We start from the raw sequence: 16,635 nt of genomic DNA on the forward strand, positions 1-16,635 counted from the left end.
GAAGTACATCAGGTTACATGTCATGAAAAGGGGAAGTGAAAAGAGGGTGTGCATGAGAGAAATGAGATATGCTTGAGTGACTGGTCTGAGAATTGCTTTTATCTCTGCATCTGTTTCCTCCAAGTATCCATATTAACTTCAACATCCACAGAGGTTGTCAACACAGAGACACTCAAGAACAGAGGGTGCAGGACCCCTGACTGCAATTGGTTTCAGTTCAGAATACTGCAACTGACACTTGATGTGCTTACAGACACTTGACACTTCTCAAAGCCACACTACAAGAGTGGACTGCAACCTATCAACTGATTAAACACTTCAACATCAGACACATTTTGAAGTCTGGTGCCTCTGCCAACATCCACCTGACCAAGGTACAAGTTGATTACTTATGTTGTGTATGTTATGTGTAAAAAAATTGTAGTTTTCAGGGTTTTATTATTAGTAATAGTCATATGGCTAAATTTCAATTTAACGTGTTGATGTTTGTGATGGTGATGTTTATCTGGATGTATGGCTCATTTTAGTTTATATGAGAGAAGAATAATTAATAAAACCACACACTAGGTTTGTGTCTGCCAGATGTACAGTGATACAGATCTCTGATGGTCAATGAATTAGTAGTAACTTCTGGGCAAGTGAAGTAAATGAGAATCTACACGAGCATTGATACAAACATCTGTTTATACTGCATTCCTTACCTTTTTCCCAGGGAAAACGATGCACCCCGTGACTGCTGCCCTCTGGACTGCAGTCATGTTGGCGGGACTCCGGCTGGTTGCCGCGTCACCTGACAGCACTGTGGACTACTCATCCAAAAACCTGTCCTCGGTTCCCAGAGACCTGCCAAAGGGGGTTGAGTTTTTAGATCTGTCATGCAATCACATACAGCAGCTTCACCGAGACGACTTCAGAAACATGAGCCTCTTGCGGTCTCTGAACGTGTCATGGAACAGCCTGGAGACGATTGATCCGGACACCTTTCTCGACGCACCACTCCTGGAGGACCTGGACCTGTCCCACAACAGGCTGAGAAATCTATCGGGTCAGCAGTATCTGCTGAACACGGGGAACCTCCAGCAGTTAAATCTGACCTCTAATGCCTTCTCCACAATGACACTGGGGAGTGCGTTCAGTTCCCTGGTAAAACTGAAGAGATTAGCACTTGAAGCAAAAAACATCAGCGTAGGAGATTTCAAGAATATTGCTGAAGTGAAACTTTGTACACTAACCCTTTGTCTGGGGGATGAACTGGGTTATGAAGCACGTAGCCTGAAGGGTGTTAATGCTCAGAGGCTTCAGATGATCTCCTCCAGTGAACTAATGGACTGTGGTCCCTATGCTGATGCTCTCTCACTCTTTGCTGAAGTGGAGTTGATGAATTTGACAGGAGGCTACAGAGAACTAAGTAAGATATTAAGTGAGAAAGTAAAAATCCTCACCTCTCACCTTTACTTCACCGACATATCAATTGAATGGAAAGACTTAACTCACTATGTAAATGTGATTCTGGGTTCATCTATAGCCCATCTGGGCATTTCTGGTGTTGTAATGTCCCATCTGCCATATATTGACTCCTATGTGATCCAGGAATCTAAGATGAAGTCATTTTCAGCCAGACAGGCAATGGTTAAGTCCTTCTTCTTTTCACAGGAGGCTGTATGTAACTTTTTCATCAATATGCCAGTTGAGAGTTTGGCAATCACAACGACTTCAATCATACACATGACCTGCCCAAAATCTCCAAGTCCAGTCCTCAAGCTGGACTTTTCCAACTGTGCGCTGTCTGACTCCATCTTCTCCAGAGTAAAGGGTCAACAAACTCTTGAATGTCAGAATCTTGGTAATGTGACACAACTGATTTTGGCTGGCAACAATCTCAAAAGTCTTCAGTTGATTAGTGTACGTACGCGGTACATGAAATCCCTGAAGTATCTCCAACTCGGCCTCAACTCCCTATTTTACGAGGGTCAGGAGGAGTGTGTCTGGCCACCAAACATCATCACTATGAACCTGTCTTCGAATTGTCTCACAGACTCCGTTTTGCAATGTCTACCAAAAGGAATAGAGACACTGGATCTCCAGAACAACCAGGTATCCGTGGTACGAGCATCCATTTTAAAACTGGAAAACCTGAGGTCTCTGAATCTGAATGACAACAGGCTACGGGACCTGCCAGTGTGTGATGGTTTCCCCATCCTCAATGAACTTCTCTTGAAGTCAAATTCTCTCCACGCCCCATCTGTGAACAACCTGAAGAGCTGCCCCAAACTGAGAACCCTGGATGTCAGTCACAACCCTTTCACCTGCACCTGTCCTCTGAGGAGTTTCATACATCTGGGAATCAAATCTGACCAGAGCAGTCACACAAGTATTGGATTGTGGAACTGGCCAATAGACTATTACTGCACCTACCCAGAGAATCTTAGAGACACCATATTGAAAGACACTTGGATCCCGGAGGTCACCTGTAATGCTGGCTTATTAGCTGCCACTATCCTGTGCCCTACAGTGGCTCTGATTGTGTCAGTTGTGGTCCTGTGTCGCCGTTTGGATGGTCTATGGTACATACGCATGATCTGGCAGTGGACCAGAGCCAAACATCGTGCCAGAACACAATCGGACGACTTGGCTGGTGTTGAGTTTCATGCTTTTGTATCTTACAGCCAGCACGACGCAGACTGGGTGCAAAACGCCCTCCTTCCCAACCTTCAAGGTCCCGCAGGAAGGCTGCGGATCTGCCAGCATCAAAAACACTTTGTGCCAGGAAAGACTATCATTGAGAACATTATGAACTGTGTGGAGAAAAGCCGACGCTCCATTTTTGTGCTCTCTGCTCGCTTTGTTAAGAGCGACTGGTGCCATTATGAGCTGTACTTTGCCAACCACCAACGCCTCTCTCGGGGATCGGACGGCATTGTGCTGGTGCTGCTGGAGCCTGTGCCTAAATATATTATCCCCTCCAAGTACTATCAGCTGAAGTCCATGATGGACCGCCACACCTACTTGGAGTGGCCACAGGAGAGGTCCAAGCAAAGGCTGTTCTGGGCTAACCTTAGAGCTGCCCTGGAGGCAGACCTACCAAATGCTCCCATTACAGATCTCGAGGAGTGACTGTAGAAGACTTTATGGGGAAAGGGAACCAGATGAAGATGAAGTGTGAAAGGGGTAGAGGAAGTTTTCCATCTAAATTAAAATACTGGAGTACAAACTACAGACAGTGATTGTTACTGTAAGTTATGAAGATATAGATCATACAGTGACATACACTGTAAAAGACATTTATTCATACAGTTTACTGTATATAAACCAACATGTTATTTCTGACACAATAACAATAAACTTTACCAAGAATATATATAAAAAAAGACCACTTGATTCTTTTACTGATCCTGACATCCACAAAATATCACAGTATGATAAAACCACTTCAAATGTGATTAAGCACATACTGTAGCTAACACCAGTGAAAAGGAAAAACATTCACTCAATATTTGAACTGCATGAGCACTCTAGAGAATCACATTCAGGGCCATTCTATTCCTAAAAGTACAATGATGAAAATAACAAGGGAGCTACAAATGTCCATCATTTATACAGCAACAGCTGTTGGAGTAATAACGTCAGTCCAGCTGCGATAAAACTGCCTGGAATCTGAAAGATCAATTGGTTCTCAAGTCAACTGGCAGGTGTCAAGGAAGAGACTGTATGATGATGATTTTCTCATTGATGCAGAAACGGTGAAGCACACTCAGTAGGTTCTCTCCACACCGCGACACCTGCCTCTCCATAGCCAGACGGAAATCCTCCTTCACACCTTTGGTGATTCCACGAGTCACTGTGTGGTGTCTGTAAGAAAACACCAACATACACATGATGAGAACGCTATTATCGTGAGCTGAATTAAAAACAGACATTTTTAAGACAGATGTTGTCAAGACAAAGTCATGGAAACAAAATGTTGTTTTTCTCTCCCTGTAGACATCAATCAACCAGTCAAGATGTTACTCACATAAATAAAAAACACAAAAAACATGTCCACAAATGAAATGACATCAAGAGTAATGGAAAGCAAAAAAACAAAACAAAAACTAAACTGGCTGTGCAACAAGATCAACATCCTCCTCAAAGAACAACAGCTACAGTGATGACCACAGAAAGACGAGCAATGGCTCAAAGAAAACCAAAGAACGTCTAACTCTTGATGCAAAATGACAGGCCCAAATCAAAACTGGGGAGATGGCAAGCCTTGACATTGGGAATGAAGGACGGGTGACTGGTGTGGGGGGAGGAATGTGGATTGTGGGAGGAGGGGCCTGGGGTACCTGTCCATCGTCTGCACCCCTTGTAGTAGAAGGGTATTTAACTCCACCCCCAGGGCGGGACTAGGGTTCCTGAGGGAGAGCAACATTCAACAACTCTCAGTCAGTGAGGGTGCATTCAAGTGTCTTAACTTCTACAGCAGTAAATTAAGGAGTTTGAAAGCATTTTTTTTTTTTTTAACAAGCATAAACCCCTTCTCTTTAAAAATGCCCGCTTCTTTACGAGCGAGTTACATTTTCCCCAGAGGTTTGTCTACTTAGATCAATCAATAGCGCGGGTTGCTATAAAAAAAACACACCAACAGAACGGGAGTGTGCAGAGTCATGACGCCACCTAGAACACCTAGGAGCTTACTTGATCAGCATTCCCTGATTGGGCAGCAGCTCCAACTGAATCCTCCCTCCTTCTGGAGTACGCAGGTACGCAAATTCCTCCAGCATGTCAATATCTGAAAGCAATCATGAGTTCAGGGGAAACTCGCATCAAAGATGAGAACACTGACAAAAAGTAGCATTTGTTTTGAACTCAGGGACCAGATGGCAGTTGTCACATTTATGACAGACCGGTGGGGAAGAGAGGACATGATAGAGCGGATAGTAACCTACTACTGGTATCATATTAAGATATACAGTATAAAACAGTAAAAGCGTAATTTAACACATGAAAAATCAACACTTAACGGGCTTAACTTAGGAGGTCTAACCCAGTGTGCTACATGCCTTGTTTTGGTGTAGTATTTTTAAATGAAATGAAAAAAAAAGTAAAGGAAAATATAATTACAAAACACAGAACAGGAGACTGCCAGGTTCAGCCTAGCCCAAGGCCCAGTACTAGTTTCCCTGTCCAGGGATTAGGAGCCTTTGATTTCCTGCATTTATAAACACATTTGCGTCTCGTAGCACAGTGTCCGAGTAAGTAGTTGCAAAAAAGGATACTGGTGACATAGTTGAAGAAATTCTCGTACTGGAAACCGCCCTGCTGACAGATTTTGTCCACTGCCTTTAAAAACAGCATCTCACCGTGCGGCCAGTCATACTGCAGAAGTACCACCACATGACCGAGGGACAGATCGTCACGATTGTCTGTGAAGGCACGCAGCTGATTTGACAAAACAAAAAAAAACATCAGCACAAACAGCACTCATGTTATCACAACCAAACTAGAACATCATACATAATTCCACAGGGCAAATGTACCTTGAAGCAGGCCAGCATGAGCTGGAGACAGAAAGGTAACACAGCTTTGCTGGTGCAGGGAAGCAATCTCACGTCATTTCCTGGTTTGAACATAAAGAAAATATGAACACTTTTTGCACGACTAAAAATGATAACAGCTGTTACTTAAACTACGAACTTTACTTTACTTTACCTTTCCTCATTTTGGCCTTGACTTTACCCTGATCTGCAGTCTTTGTTGGTTCATAGTTTGGGGGGACCAGTCCACTGACAACATCAAGCAGCTTCTCACAGGCCATCTAATGCACAGATATGGTAAACATCCGTATTACACAAACATTTACATGAAATCAAGTTAAAATAAGTTGTCTGGATTTATTTAGTAATTAAGCATGTTTCATTATGCAGGTGTTTGCGTGTACATATTTGTACATCTTCACAAATATGACATAGACTAATGTTACTTCAACAGTTACAATGAAAAGTTCATTTAGCAAAGCCAACAATATTACAACACTGAACTATACAGCCACCTACAGGCCAGTTCATGTAATAGAAGACAGAAGACTTTATAGAGCATGTCTCACAGAGCAGCCGGTTTTGGTGTAGCATTCAAGAGATGTTACAATATGCTGGACATACACATATCCCCCATGTCGGTACAATGTACAAACCTCTACTCTTGCTCCACAAGTTTAAATCCCAATTTCTTTCAATGCTATACAATTAGAATTACTGCAAAATGTGAATGTATAGCATTGAGCCATACGAATCCCTTCCAATCTTGTATGTGTATTTACCCTGTACTCTCCCAGTGCGTAGTGACAGGACGCCTGCTGTATGAGGGACCTGTGGTGCTCCAAACTAGCCTGACCTGAGGGGCTCTGCTGCCCCGGCTGAGGATGCACTGCAGCCATCTGGTGCAGGCTGGAGAGGGCTTTGCGGTACTGTCCCTGGAGGGATAAAGAGAAACGGATAGACTATCAATTAGAATAAATCTGCATTTGTCTCAGTTGTATTACATTTGCATCAGGTTTTTTTTCCACTTGCCATACGGTAGTCATCACATATGGACAAAAATGACTGTACACATGTTATTGTAAAAACACATCAGGTGTTTTGCCACAAACAGAAAACAGTCACCATCTCTTGCCTGGTATATGATCATGTCGGTGAGGAATATTCTGAACCACAGCCAGCTGTCTGTCTTCCATGAGGCACAGATCTTTTTGAACTCTGTCAAAGGCAAAATTACAAAAAGAGTTTAAAAGAGATTAAATTGCTAATCTAAAATAAAAAGGTACATGCACTGAGGTGCATCGTTTGGTATTTTTAAGTTGCCATTTTATAAATCCACATTTTAGAGAGATGGATACATCCGTTTAAGGATAATCAACTCTGTGGCCAATTCTCTTGAATGGGATTATGCTAGATTACATTTTTAAAGACAGATCAGTCTACTTTTAGGAAAGCCACTGAAAACTATCTTTGGCTATTGATGCTGTATCATGTGTCACTGGTTCATGCATTAAATCTGTCCCAATATAAATTAATATTCAATTAAAAAAAGTGTCCCTCCTTCAAGAGAACTACAGAAATAAATGACTGTCAAATAAACACTAACATGTTGTATTTGAGTTGTACAGGGTCATTGACTAAAAATGTAAACAAAACATTAGTGGTGCTTACCATTTTCCAGGCCATCATGGGAGTGAAGGAGGTCCCAGCTCTCTCTCGCTGTACGGAAGCTCTCCAGAGTCTCTGACCAGCTGTGCATCTCAGTCTTGCTCACCAAAATGTGTCGACTGCGGCCTTTGCCCAAACCATCCTCATCATCTGAGCTCTAAAATAACACACACACACAAACCGACAGTAGATGTACAAAAAAGAAAATGCAATAGAAACAAACACATAATATAAAATATTTAGGAACACTCAACCGGACCCATCCTGGGCTCTGACAAAAATCATGTTGAGGCATTTAAGTGATCTTTGATCTGATCTCACCATAGTCTTATCTCTCCCATCAGCTAGTTTGCGTTTCTTATGTGCATGTTTCACTGGTCCCCTCTCCACCTCCACGTCATTGTAGACCGAGCTCAAATCCTCCACGAGGATCCATGGCCCTGAACTCAACGCATTCACACCTGCTGAACATAAACACAATATTATCCCGATAAATCTATCGATAAAAAATATTACAGAGGGCAATGTCCTCAAGAACAAGGTGACATTATTAGCAAAAGAAATGCATGTGTGCTTGCAATGGCTGACCCTGGAAGAGTGCAGGCTGCACAGCTGAGATGTAGAGAAAGGCACTACGGAAGAGAACGAGTGCAGCACAGATGACCACTTGACTGCAGCAGCGAGAGCGTGTTTCTCCTTCCAGACCAGGCAGGTAGCGACATAGCTCCTTTACTCTCAGCAACATGTCCACATAACTCCTACAATACCCACACAAGCACACAAAAACAATGGCAGAACATTTATTTTTGCTGTCCATTGTTTCACCTAACCTTACAAACATGTGGAACTTTTGTTTGTGGTTGTATGTTTTACTATAGTCCGATTTTGTGGGTGCTCCGGTGTATTAAGGTGAGTCTTGCTCGTTAACTCTCTTCCTTTTCTGCTTTTTTGTCCCTTACACGTTGTGCTTTAGCTTCCTTAAATGAGGATATGTATTTATATTATGCCATCTATAAACCTGATTTTACTTCATTTGTCTAGATGCTCCACATGTGTCTTATGAACTTTCTGTCAGGTATGTTTTATGTTCTGTTATAACAAATGTGTCTGATTTTTATAATTTGTTTTATGGATGTCCTGTCAAAAATTAAAAATTAAACAAAGCCGTGGCTCTTTTTACTAAAGACAATGAAGAGAGTGCGACCCCTAATCTTTTTCAAATATCGCAGTTAACTTTTCACAGAAGAGGGAGGTGGAGAAAGTTGGTGTATTAATAAAATGTAGAAGGCAAATCAGTGCAATGGAAATTAATCAAACAGGTATTTTAAAAATCACATGATTAAAACATCCCTCCTACTTCCATTTTGCTATACTGGAAAATACCAGCAACTGTGGACGCAGAGGGAAAAAGAGGGTTTGTGTGGACTGATGAGGAAACCATGCCATTCATTGACTTATTGCAAGTAGCAAATATTGCCACAATAAATGTAAAGACTAATAAAACACCACCATAATGTATATCAACTGCTACTGGTGCTCTTTATTTATACCTTCAAGCTGTGCCTTGTTACGCTTCTGCGGTGACTTTGGCACCACCAACTGCTCATCTTGGTGAACTAACTCCAATATTTACAGCAGTTGATGGAAACACACATAAATGTGCATTTTATTTCACTGAATCTTTCCGAATCTGGTAAAAACAAAATGCAATACATTGAATGGAAACCTAGAGTGTGATCATGGCAAAATGTGGTCCTGGAGGTACCTACTTTGGTTTTCCATTGTGATAGTTTCACAGTGGAAAAACATTCACCAACATTTCACCTTTAGAATACTCGCACAATACTTAACTAATGTGTGTGCTATGCGTATGTATATTTATGTGTGCCCTGCTGTATTCAATTTTAACTGATTCACATTAGTTTTAGTTAGGCGTATCTAATAAATTAGAGTATTACAACAGGCACCTCAATAAAATACAACCCCAAAGAACAGTAGTGTCCAATTAAAAGGCAGAGTGAAAGAGCACCTCTGTCCTTTGTCTCCCTGCCACTCGCACCGAGCTCCGACCACAGTGAGGATATCCAAAAGCCTCTCCCAAGGCTCTGCTACCACTGAAGACTTTTCTGACAGGCCATCAATCACATAACGCTGGGAGCCACGGGACACAGTGGGTGACTTCAGAGATCCTGCTTCCTGAGAGCCTGAAAACAAAGAACACAATTAACCAAAACAAATCCCAGGCAGGTTGGAGAAAAAAGACGCAGAACAACGTCAACAAAATGCTGCTTTACCCTGAATCTGTACATCAGGTGAGGGTCCACGAGTCACATAACCAATATAGAATTCAGCTGCTTTCAGCATGTACTTCTGCATCAGGCTGGCCGGTAAGCGCATGTCCATGTTGTTAATCACCAGAGGAAGGACATCACACACTGTGATATTAAAAAAAGTATATAATCAAGTATTTTTATGAAAATGAATTACATCCAACAAATTTTAAGTAGACCGTGTTTCACTGACCAAAGAGTTTTCTAAAGCAGTTGACAGGAGTCTCTAAATTCTCCGACACCTCTGCCTCCAACAAAGTCTCTCCTAAATTGACCTAAAAACACAGCAATTTGTTAACATTGACTGTCTGAAAGCTATTAAACATGGTTCAAACATCAGAACAGAAAAGTGTATTATTATCTACCCCATGTTGGACCACAGACTCTGGAAAGCGCTTCAGAAGCAGCAGAAGCATCTCTGCCTTCTCCAAAGTGTTGAAACACTGCTCTGTGGCTTTCAGTAGCATTTCGCACTGTACACGACCAGGAAGTGTCTCAAAAAGCCCTTAGTCAACACAAAAACAGGCATACAATAAGAGGCAAATTTCCTAAACACAAACTTCGCTCACGGGCACCCACACTTCTTTCATTATTTCACTCACGTGAGGATGTATGTTGCATATGTATGGCCTGTATACTATCAAGGAAGACAAACTCCACTCACCTCGCAGAAACTGTGCATGCTTGTCCTGAGAGTCACTGCGCAGGGCAGCCGTAATTACACTAATCTCCCTCCATACAGTGGGCTGATCTGGAAAATTTATAAACCTGATGGGTGAAAAAATCGTTGACAAATGAGCGCAGGCTCATGACTGGGAACAAAAGTCTTTCACAGAGTTGATTCACTGTCACTCACATGTCGTACAGGAGTCTCCCAGCAGAAGCTGTCCTTTCTGCGTTCTGTTCAATGATGTACATTTCATACTGTGGAAAACATGTTCATAACAAACAGTAGATTTGAACGATGAAAAGCCATAATGGAAAGAAAATGTTCTTGGTCTATTTCTCCAGTCACCCCATGTGTTATACCTCTACCTCTACAAATCCTATGCTTGTCCTGCCAAGACATATATCTTGAAACCATGCAGCTCAGGTGGCTGTGTTATCCTTGACTGAGCAGTGGAATCCAAAGGTTTAATTTACCTGTATGTTGAAGTCTGCAGGGTACAGGGTCCTGGCTGTGATGAGCCAGGCTTTGGCTGCACAGGGATCATCAGAGACCAGCTCCCGGGCTCTTCTCACCAAAAACTCACAGTCTTTTTGCGCTGACATTTCTTAAAACAAGACTTGTTTTGGGTGCAAAGAGCGACAAAATGACCCACACGCAACTCAAGGCTGTTATTTAATGCATACGGTTACTCCCTTTTAATCCTCAGTGGATGAAATTATTTAATCTAAACAGAGCGTGTCTATGAAAAGTGTGACAATACTGTTAGCTTAAGCTAGCTAGCTAGCTTTGGCTCTGCCACAGTCTGTTGGCATCTTTGTAACAATTATCGGACTAAACCGTGTTCTATGACGCAATGTATGCTTGTATGACAAACACTAATTAGAGCAATTAAAATATAATTTCGAAGTTTCCAGTCAATGCTGCTTTTTCACATACCGGAACATCTTATGTTACCCCGAAGACGTAAAGAAAATACAGTGCGTTCTGCTTTACGGCCAAACGTCAAGCGCTGGCTTGTCGCATCAAAATAACGTAAATAATTCGTTTCCGGCGTTTTTCTGTTCGTCAGATGCTTCAAAAATTAGTATTGAGCAATCGATCCAAACGCACCTCACACAACACAGCCGACTGAGTATTTACATGTTAAATACGCTCTGAGGTCCTCTGGAACGCCATCGTTGTACTCTTTAGTTGGATGCGCATGCGCTAAAGATTCATCGCCACGGTCACCCTCCGTGGTAAAGTGCACACACGACATACAAGTCAGTTAGTGGTGAAATTATCTTGCTAAAACTCAACTCCACCCTTTCAGGAACAGGAGACTGGCTGATGTACACTGCAGGTAAAGACTAATATATGAGTCTATCGGTTGTTTGACGTAAACGCTGTTGTCTTTTTTCCCCCACTGCTGTCAAACGTGTTCGTAACCAATCATCAGCCAGCGTCTGTCCGTTTTGACTCTCGCTGATGTTAGCCACTTAGCATGATAGTAAGCACATATGCATGTATTCCTCGGTACTACGCTGCCATTAGGTGTAACCCCGTGTCAGCGCTTCCGTTTTGCACCGCTCAAATCTGACTTGCGCGTGGCGAACATTGCTGATCAGGCCTGGTGACTAGCACTGTAGAGCTAGCTAGGATAGCTAAGCAACCAGCACTTTGGTGTGTAACTGTTGGGCTGTGTAATCAAGTCTTTGGTGATATCACCAAGGGCTTGGCATCCATTCAAGTTTTCATCCACCAATTAAATCTTAATGTTTCATGTTTTAACTGTGAGGTGTGTCCGTGTGTATGAGCTCACTGACATTACTACATCATGCATGACCCGACAGTACAGAAGCTAAAAGAGGAAGCGGAGCACAGAGGGCGTGTTCGGCTACTCTTTAGCAACAGTTAAAGTATTCGTTTACACCGCGAGTTCATTATCCTCTGATATAACCAGTTATGTCAAGTGTAATCATTCTACATTTGGTGAGAACGCTTCCTGTTTGCATTAAAGTTGGTGAAACGTGGGGAAATACAGTACTTTAGTGCTTACTTTTCCAGAGTAAAGCTTTTATTTTTAGCAAAATGTACATACACTATGCAATAACCAGTACATCTGGTTATTGCATAGTGTATGTACATTGCTATTTATTAGGACAATATTTATATATACATATATGTGATGTAGGGGTGTGAATTACAGGGTACCTCACGATATGATACATCGCCCACAATACCAATAGTATTACGATACAACAAACAATTCTGTGATAATCAATGTACGCCCAAGTTTCCCCCCGGTGCATCGATTATCGGATTTCACAAAGAAGGACGACCATGTATCACAATTTGTCAATTTTGACCCACCCCTAATATAATAAGAGTATGGTTTACTGTTGTAACTATGTAGTAGTATTTGGTTTACTTTTGTGTTTCCTCTAAAACTAACATCTTGCAAATGAACACATGATCAGTTGCACTGCATGAAATTAATTAAAATTGTAAAAGTAAGAGAAAAAAAAGAAGAAATTCTTGCATGATATATTGGTAGACATGCTTTGACCTTGAATGACCTCACATATGTGACACTCCTTTCTCCCCCTTGCTCTATATTTAGACTGTTCACAGAGAACTCGCTATATGTGCTAAACCTGTCTTTCTCTAATTTGAGAGATTTAGATTAGTTATTACTAATTGTATGTGGTACTATGTGCCACTAGCTTCTTTTTTAATTTAATGAATAAACATATAATGATAATATCAATCCCACTTTGCTTTATAACGTTCATTAAAAATTTTTGCCACGTGCCACGCTGTCTCTCCTCCCCTCCCATGACACAGTTCCACTTATCAGCATGCTAAATTGTGTAACAGCTCTCATAGGTCACCAGTTGGGGCAGTCTGGTTGTACAAGTTACAGGCAGGTATAACAGTTTAGTCTCTGTGAATGTGCCATTTAATTGGGACTGCAACCAGTACTGTGCAGTATTAGCAATAAATGAATCATATTGGTTTCAAAAACATTTTGAATGCATTTATTTATTTTATTTTCCAGAGAACTCAATGTTCAAACAGAGGTATTTTATAGGGGTATTAGTCATATTATTCTTTTTTCCTGTCAAATCCCTCAAATTAACAAATTTGAGGCATGTACAAAAACAAAAACACGTCAGTCAATATTTTTTTTAAATCAAACAGTGATAGACTTTGATTGCGGATGAGTTACATCACGTATTTATTATTTTTATTGTTGAACTATTGAGTTAAGTGAAAATCATGTCATGACATTACTTGAAAAAGATAACTGGAGATTAATTAGTTGGGTGTGTCTGGTATTTTCTCTTGCTCTCACAGGGTGCACATTTTACAGAATAGAGTTTTGCTGATGTGATGCTGGAGGATCAGGCTGTGGTGTGCTGAGCCCCACATGGCTGTTCGAACCATGGACTCTGAGTCAGCCCGGACACCTTCTAAAGGAGGCCACTCCCTGCTGTCTGCTGGGGTTCTGAGTGCCAGGCTGGGCCCTCAAAGAAAGCACTATGTCTGCGGCTCCATTGCTGCTTTTACCAATATTGTGGTGACTTTCCCCATCCAGAAGGTCCTGTTCCGCCAGCAGCTGCATGGTGTGTTAGCCACTGAGGCAGTGCGGCAGCTCCAGAGGGATGGACTGAGGAATCTTTACCGGGGCTTGTTGCCCCCATTGCTCCAGAAAAGCACGACAGTGGCCATTATGTTTGGCTTGTACGAGGACTTCTCTCGAGTCCTATCGAACAGGGCTGATGGCACTGGTGTGCCGGTGCTGGTAACGCGAAGCTTTGCCGCAGCATTGGCAGGAACTGCAGAAGCCATTCTGACACCATTTGAGCGTGTGCAGACTCTCCTACAAGACCATCGGCATCACGGCCGCTTCAACAACACAGCTCATACCTTTCGGACACTTCTGACCGAGTATGGGTTCAGAGAATGCTACCGTGGCCTCGTACCCATACTCCTCCGTAATGGCCCAAGCAACATGCTCTTTTTTGGCCTTCGAGGACCCATTAAAGAGCAGCTCCCGAAAGCCACTAGTTGGACAGGTAACTTGGTGAATGATTTTGTGTGTGGAGGGGTGCTGGGGGCCGGCCTTGGCATTATGTTCTATCCACTCAATGTGGTCAAGTCCCGGGCTCAGTCCCAGGTTGGTGGGGCCTTCCAGCCTTGTACAAAGGTGCTGCTGACCGTGTGGAGGGAGAGGGGTGGCAGCGTGGCTAAGCTCTTCAGAGGGGCTCACCTCAATTATCACCGATCTCTCCTCTCCTGGGGAATCATCAATGCCACCTACGAGCTGCTGCTGAAGATTATATGAAAGAGGGGTGGCGAAGAAAGCAAATTTAAGAGAATGCATTTAAAATGGAAAAATCTGTATAGAGAGATGGGGCCAGTTTGTCCAGAGATGTTAAGTGAAGCATATGCTCCCAGTGTGTGGCAGTGTTTCTGGAAAACTGGATTTTCTATGCCCGAAAATGATATTGCACTTGGGATAGGGGCCAACAGTTGGCGTGAGAACAACCTGCCATAGTGAGCATTTACTAATATCTAAAGTTTTTAATTTCACAACATTCACTGTAGCCTACACAAAACTTGTACCAGGGTCCAATTAAAATGCCCTTGTTTGCTCTGTACAAAGATTTAGTGGCACAAACTTGACCCCAGTGCTTTTTCCCCTCAGTTTCATGCAAATGTTACTTGACTGGATCAGTTGTTTTGTAGACGAAGCTGTTTCCCCTTTTTGCCAATTGTGCTGTGGTGTAAACATTTGCTTGTTTGTTTGTTTTTTTAATCAAGAGCACTTTGTCTGTGAAGTTAAACTCTGCCTTTCAACACTAACACCTTTGTGCTTCTTACCATTGGGGGAAAAAAAACATGTTGATATTGGCTGACAATAAAAAAAAAAATGTTAATTGTACAAAAATACATGTTTTGGGGTCAACTTTCACACAGATGGGCTATTTTAAATTCCTCTCATACAAATGAATCCATGTAAAATGTTTTGGTCAACAGTTTGTCTTGTGTCATTGACCTTTGACAAGTGTGAGTTGATGTATGTGTCACTAAAACATACAGTTAAATGTTGTCTTTTTTTTATTATTTGTCAACATTCTGGGGTGTCTTTTCTTTTTAAAAAAAACTTGAGCACCTTCATAAAAATAAGTGCTCCTCAACATTGGTTTCCATTTTCTGAAAAAGTTCGGCGTGTCTGCTTTCGCCTGCTCTCTTCTCTGTCAGTAACATCTGCTGACATAATGGGCTCAGATTTCAAGCATGAGTAAATTCAGTTCACCAAGACACGGTCACCACGTGAGGCTCTCCCTGGACACAACAGCCCGAAGAGGAAAGGCATGCTGCTCGACGCAGAGACCAAATACTGACGGCGCTGAGAGAAGACGGAGAGGACAGAGGGTAATGTTCAGTGGCACAAAAAGCTCAGGCTGCCATGGAAATGACAACTTGGCCTATTTCTCCAGTTTCTTTTCATCGTTCGGCCTACAGTCGGCCACATTACTTCTCCTTTTCCGGGGGGTTTCTCCTTGAAAGTAGAACTTCGTATTGAACTCATTGATGAATATTGCTGTTCGTTTCCTCCGTTTTGTGAAGCACAACGCTCATTAAAAATGTCAAATTATGAATCGCAATCAAATGATGTGTTGTCAGTGAATAATGGTTGTTTGTGGGGGTTTTACATCTTGTAGAGTATGCTTTGATCACTGGAATGTTGAAAAAATGACGTGGTTACTTTCATTAAACTGACTCTCTTCTGTGTGTTCTAACCTCTGCAAGTCCTCACCGTGAGTGGTATTTTAATACGCTGTGTCTCATCTATTAATGCAGTCGCGTTTTAGTAATCGGGTCATAGGCGCACACTTGCAGTGATGAGTTATACTTGAGCTGAACGTTGTACAAACGTTTATAACAAAATGTGAAGTGGTAAAACTGTGATCTGCCGTCTGCGTTGTACGTGTGCAACAGTGCATCCTGTGACTCTCTAGATTACTGTGTCAAGAAGTCGGTCTTTAGATTATGAACAGATTAAGGACAATCTGACATGGGTACTTTGGATCAGGGAGGTTTGAGCTGCCTCTTAGCTCGCTGTGCTTTCCTTCCCCCGCACTTGTGTTGTTCATCTGATGAACATCTTAGGTGAAATCTTAAAGTTTTTACATCCAGATACATTATTTAAGAGCAGAGACGCTGCTCTAACTCGACTCTGTTAATAATTCAGAAATGTTCGCTGTATTTCCGATGGATATAATTGAAGAGAGGAAAGAGAAAGCAGGCCACAGTGATACTAACGGAAGGGAACAGCTACTCAAGGCTGGGGAAAAAAAGCTCACAGTGATTCTCATTAACGAGAATGAGAATTTGAGCGATGGTCCAAATGATGAGGCAATTAAGATCTTCAATTTATCTCATTTCTTCCTGGGTTTGA

The 16,635-nt window shown here is 42.1% G+C and overlaps 3 protein-coding genes across 4 annotated transcripts; 2 read left to right on the forward strand and 1 right to left on the reverse strand.

Annotated features, from left to right (window-relative positions):
- Positions 1–124: 124 nt before the first annotated feature.
- tlr1 (toll-like receptor 1) lies at positions 125–3,259 on the forward strand. Its single transcript, XM_044040914.1, has 2 exons — positions 125–374; positions 713–3,259. Exon 2 carries the CDS (start codon positions 721–723, stop codon positions 3,112–3,114), a length of 2,394 nt encoding a protein of 797 aa, XP_043896849.1. The 5' UTR covers positions 125–374; positions 713–720; the 3' UTR covers positions 3,115–3,259.
- Positions 3,260–3,265: 6 nt separating this feature from the next.
- Positions 3,266–11,216, reverse strand: ints10 (integrator complex subunit 10). 2 transcript variants are annotated; one of them, XM_044040915.1, is made up of 18 exons: positions 10,658–11,216; positions 10,371–10,438; positions 10,179–10,282; positions 9,880–10,019; positions 9,708–9,789; positions 9,479–9,619; positions 9,214–9,388; positions 7,773–7,942; positions 7,506–7,645; positions 7,188–7,341; positions 6,652–6,734; positions 6,299–6,451; positions 5,692–5,797; positions 5,520–5,599; positions 5,259–5,421; positions 4,678–4,771; positions 4,326–4,394; positions 3,266–3,849 (listed from the first exon to the last, which is right to left on the reverse strand). In XM_044040915.1, the coding sequence occupies exons 1-18, from the start codon at positions 10,784–10,786 to the stop codon at positions 3,693–3,695; spliced, it is 2,208 nt and encodes a 735-aa protein (XP_043896850.1). In that variant the 5' UTR covers positions 10,787–11,216; the 3' UTR covers positions 3,266–3,692. The 2 variants fall into 2 exon arrangements, with proteins under 2 accessions (XP_043896850.1, XP_043896851.1); XM_044040916.1 differs by lacking the exon at positions 4,326–4,394.
- A 138-nt stretch (positions 11,217–11,354) lies between these two features.
- On the forward strand, positions 11,355–15,980 carry slc25a51b (solute carrier family 25 member 51b). Its single transcript, XM_044040917.1, has 3 exons — positions 11,355–11,422; positions 11,497–11,526; positions 13,524–15,980. Exon 3 carries the CDS (start codon positions 13,597–13,599, stop codon positions 14,512–14,514), a length of 918 nt encoding a protein of 305 aa, XP_043896852.1. The 5' UTR covers positions 11,355–11,422; positions 11,497–11,526; positions 13,524–13,596; the 3' UTR covers positions 14,515–15,980.
- Positions 15,981–16,635: the final 655 nt, after the last annotated feature.

The sequence above is a fragment of the Solea senegalensis genome, linkage group LG12 (genome assembly GCF_019176455.1).
Source record: "Solea senegalensis isolate Sse05_10M linkage group LG12, IFAPA_SoseM_1, whole genome shotgun sequence".
Taxonomy (NCBI): Eukaryota; Metazoa; Chordata; class Actinopteri; order Pleuronectiformes; family Soleidae; genus Solea; species Solea senegalensis.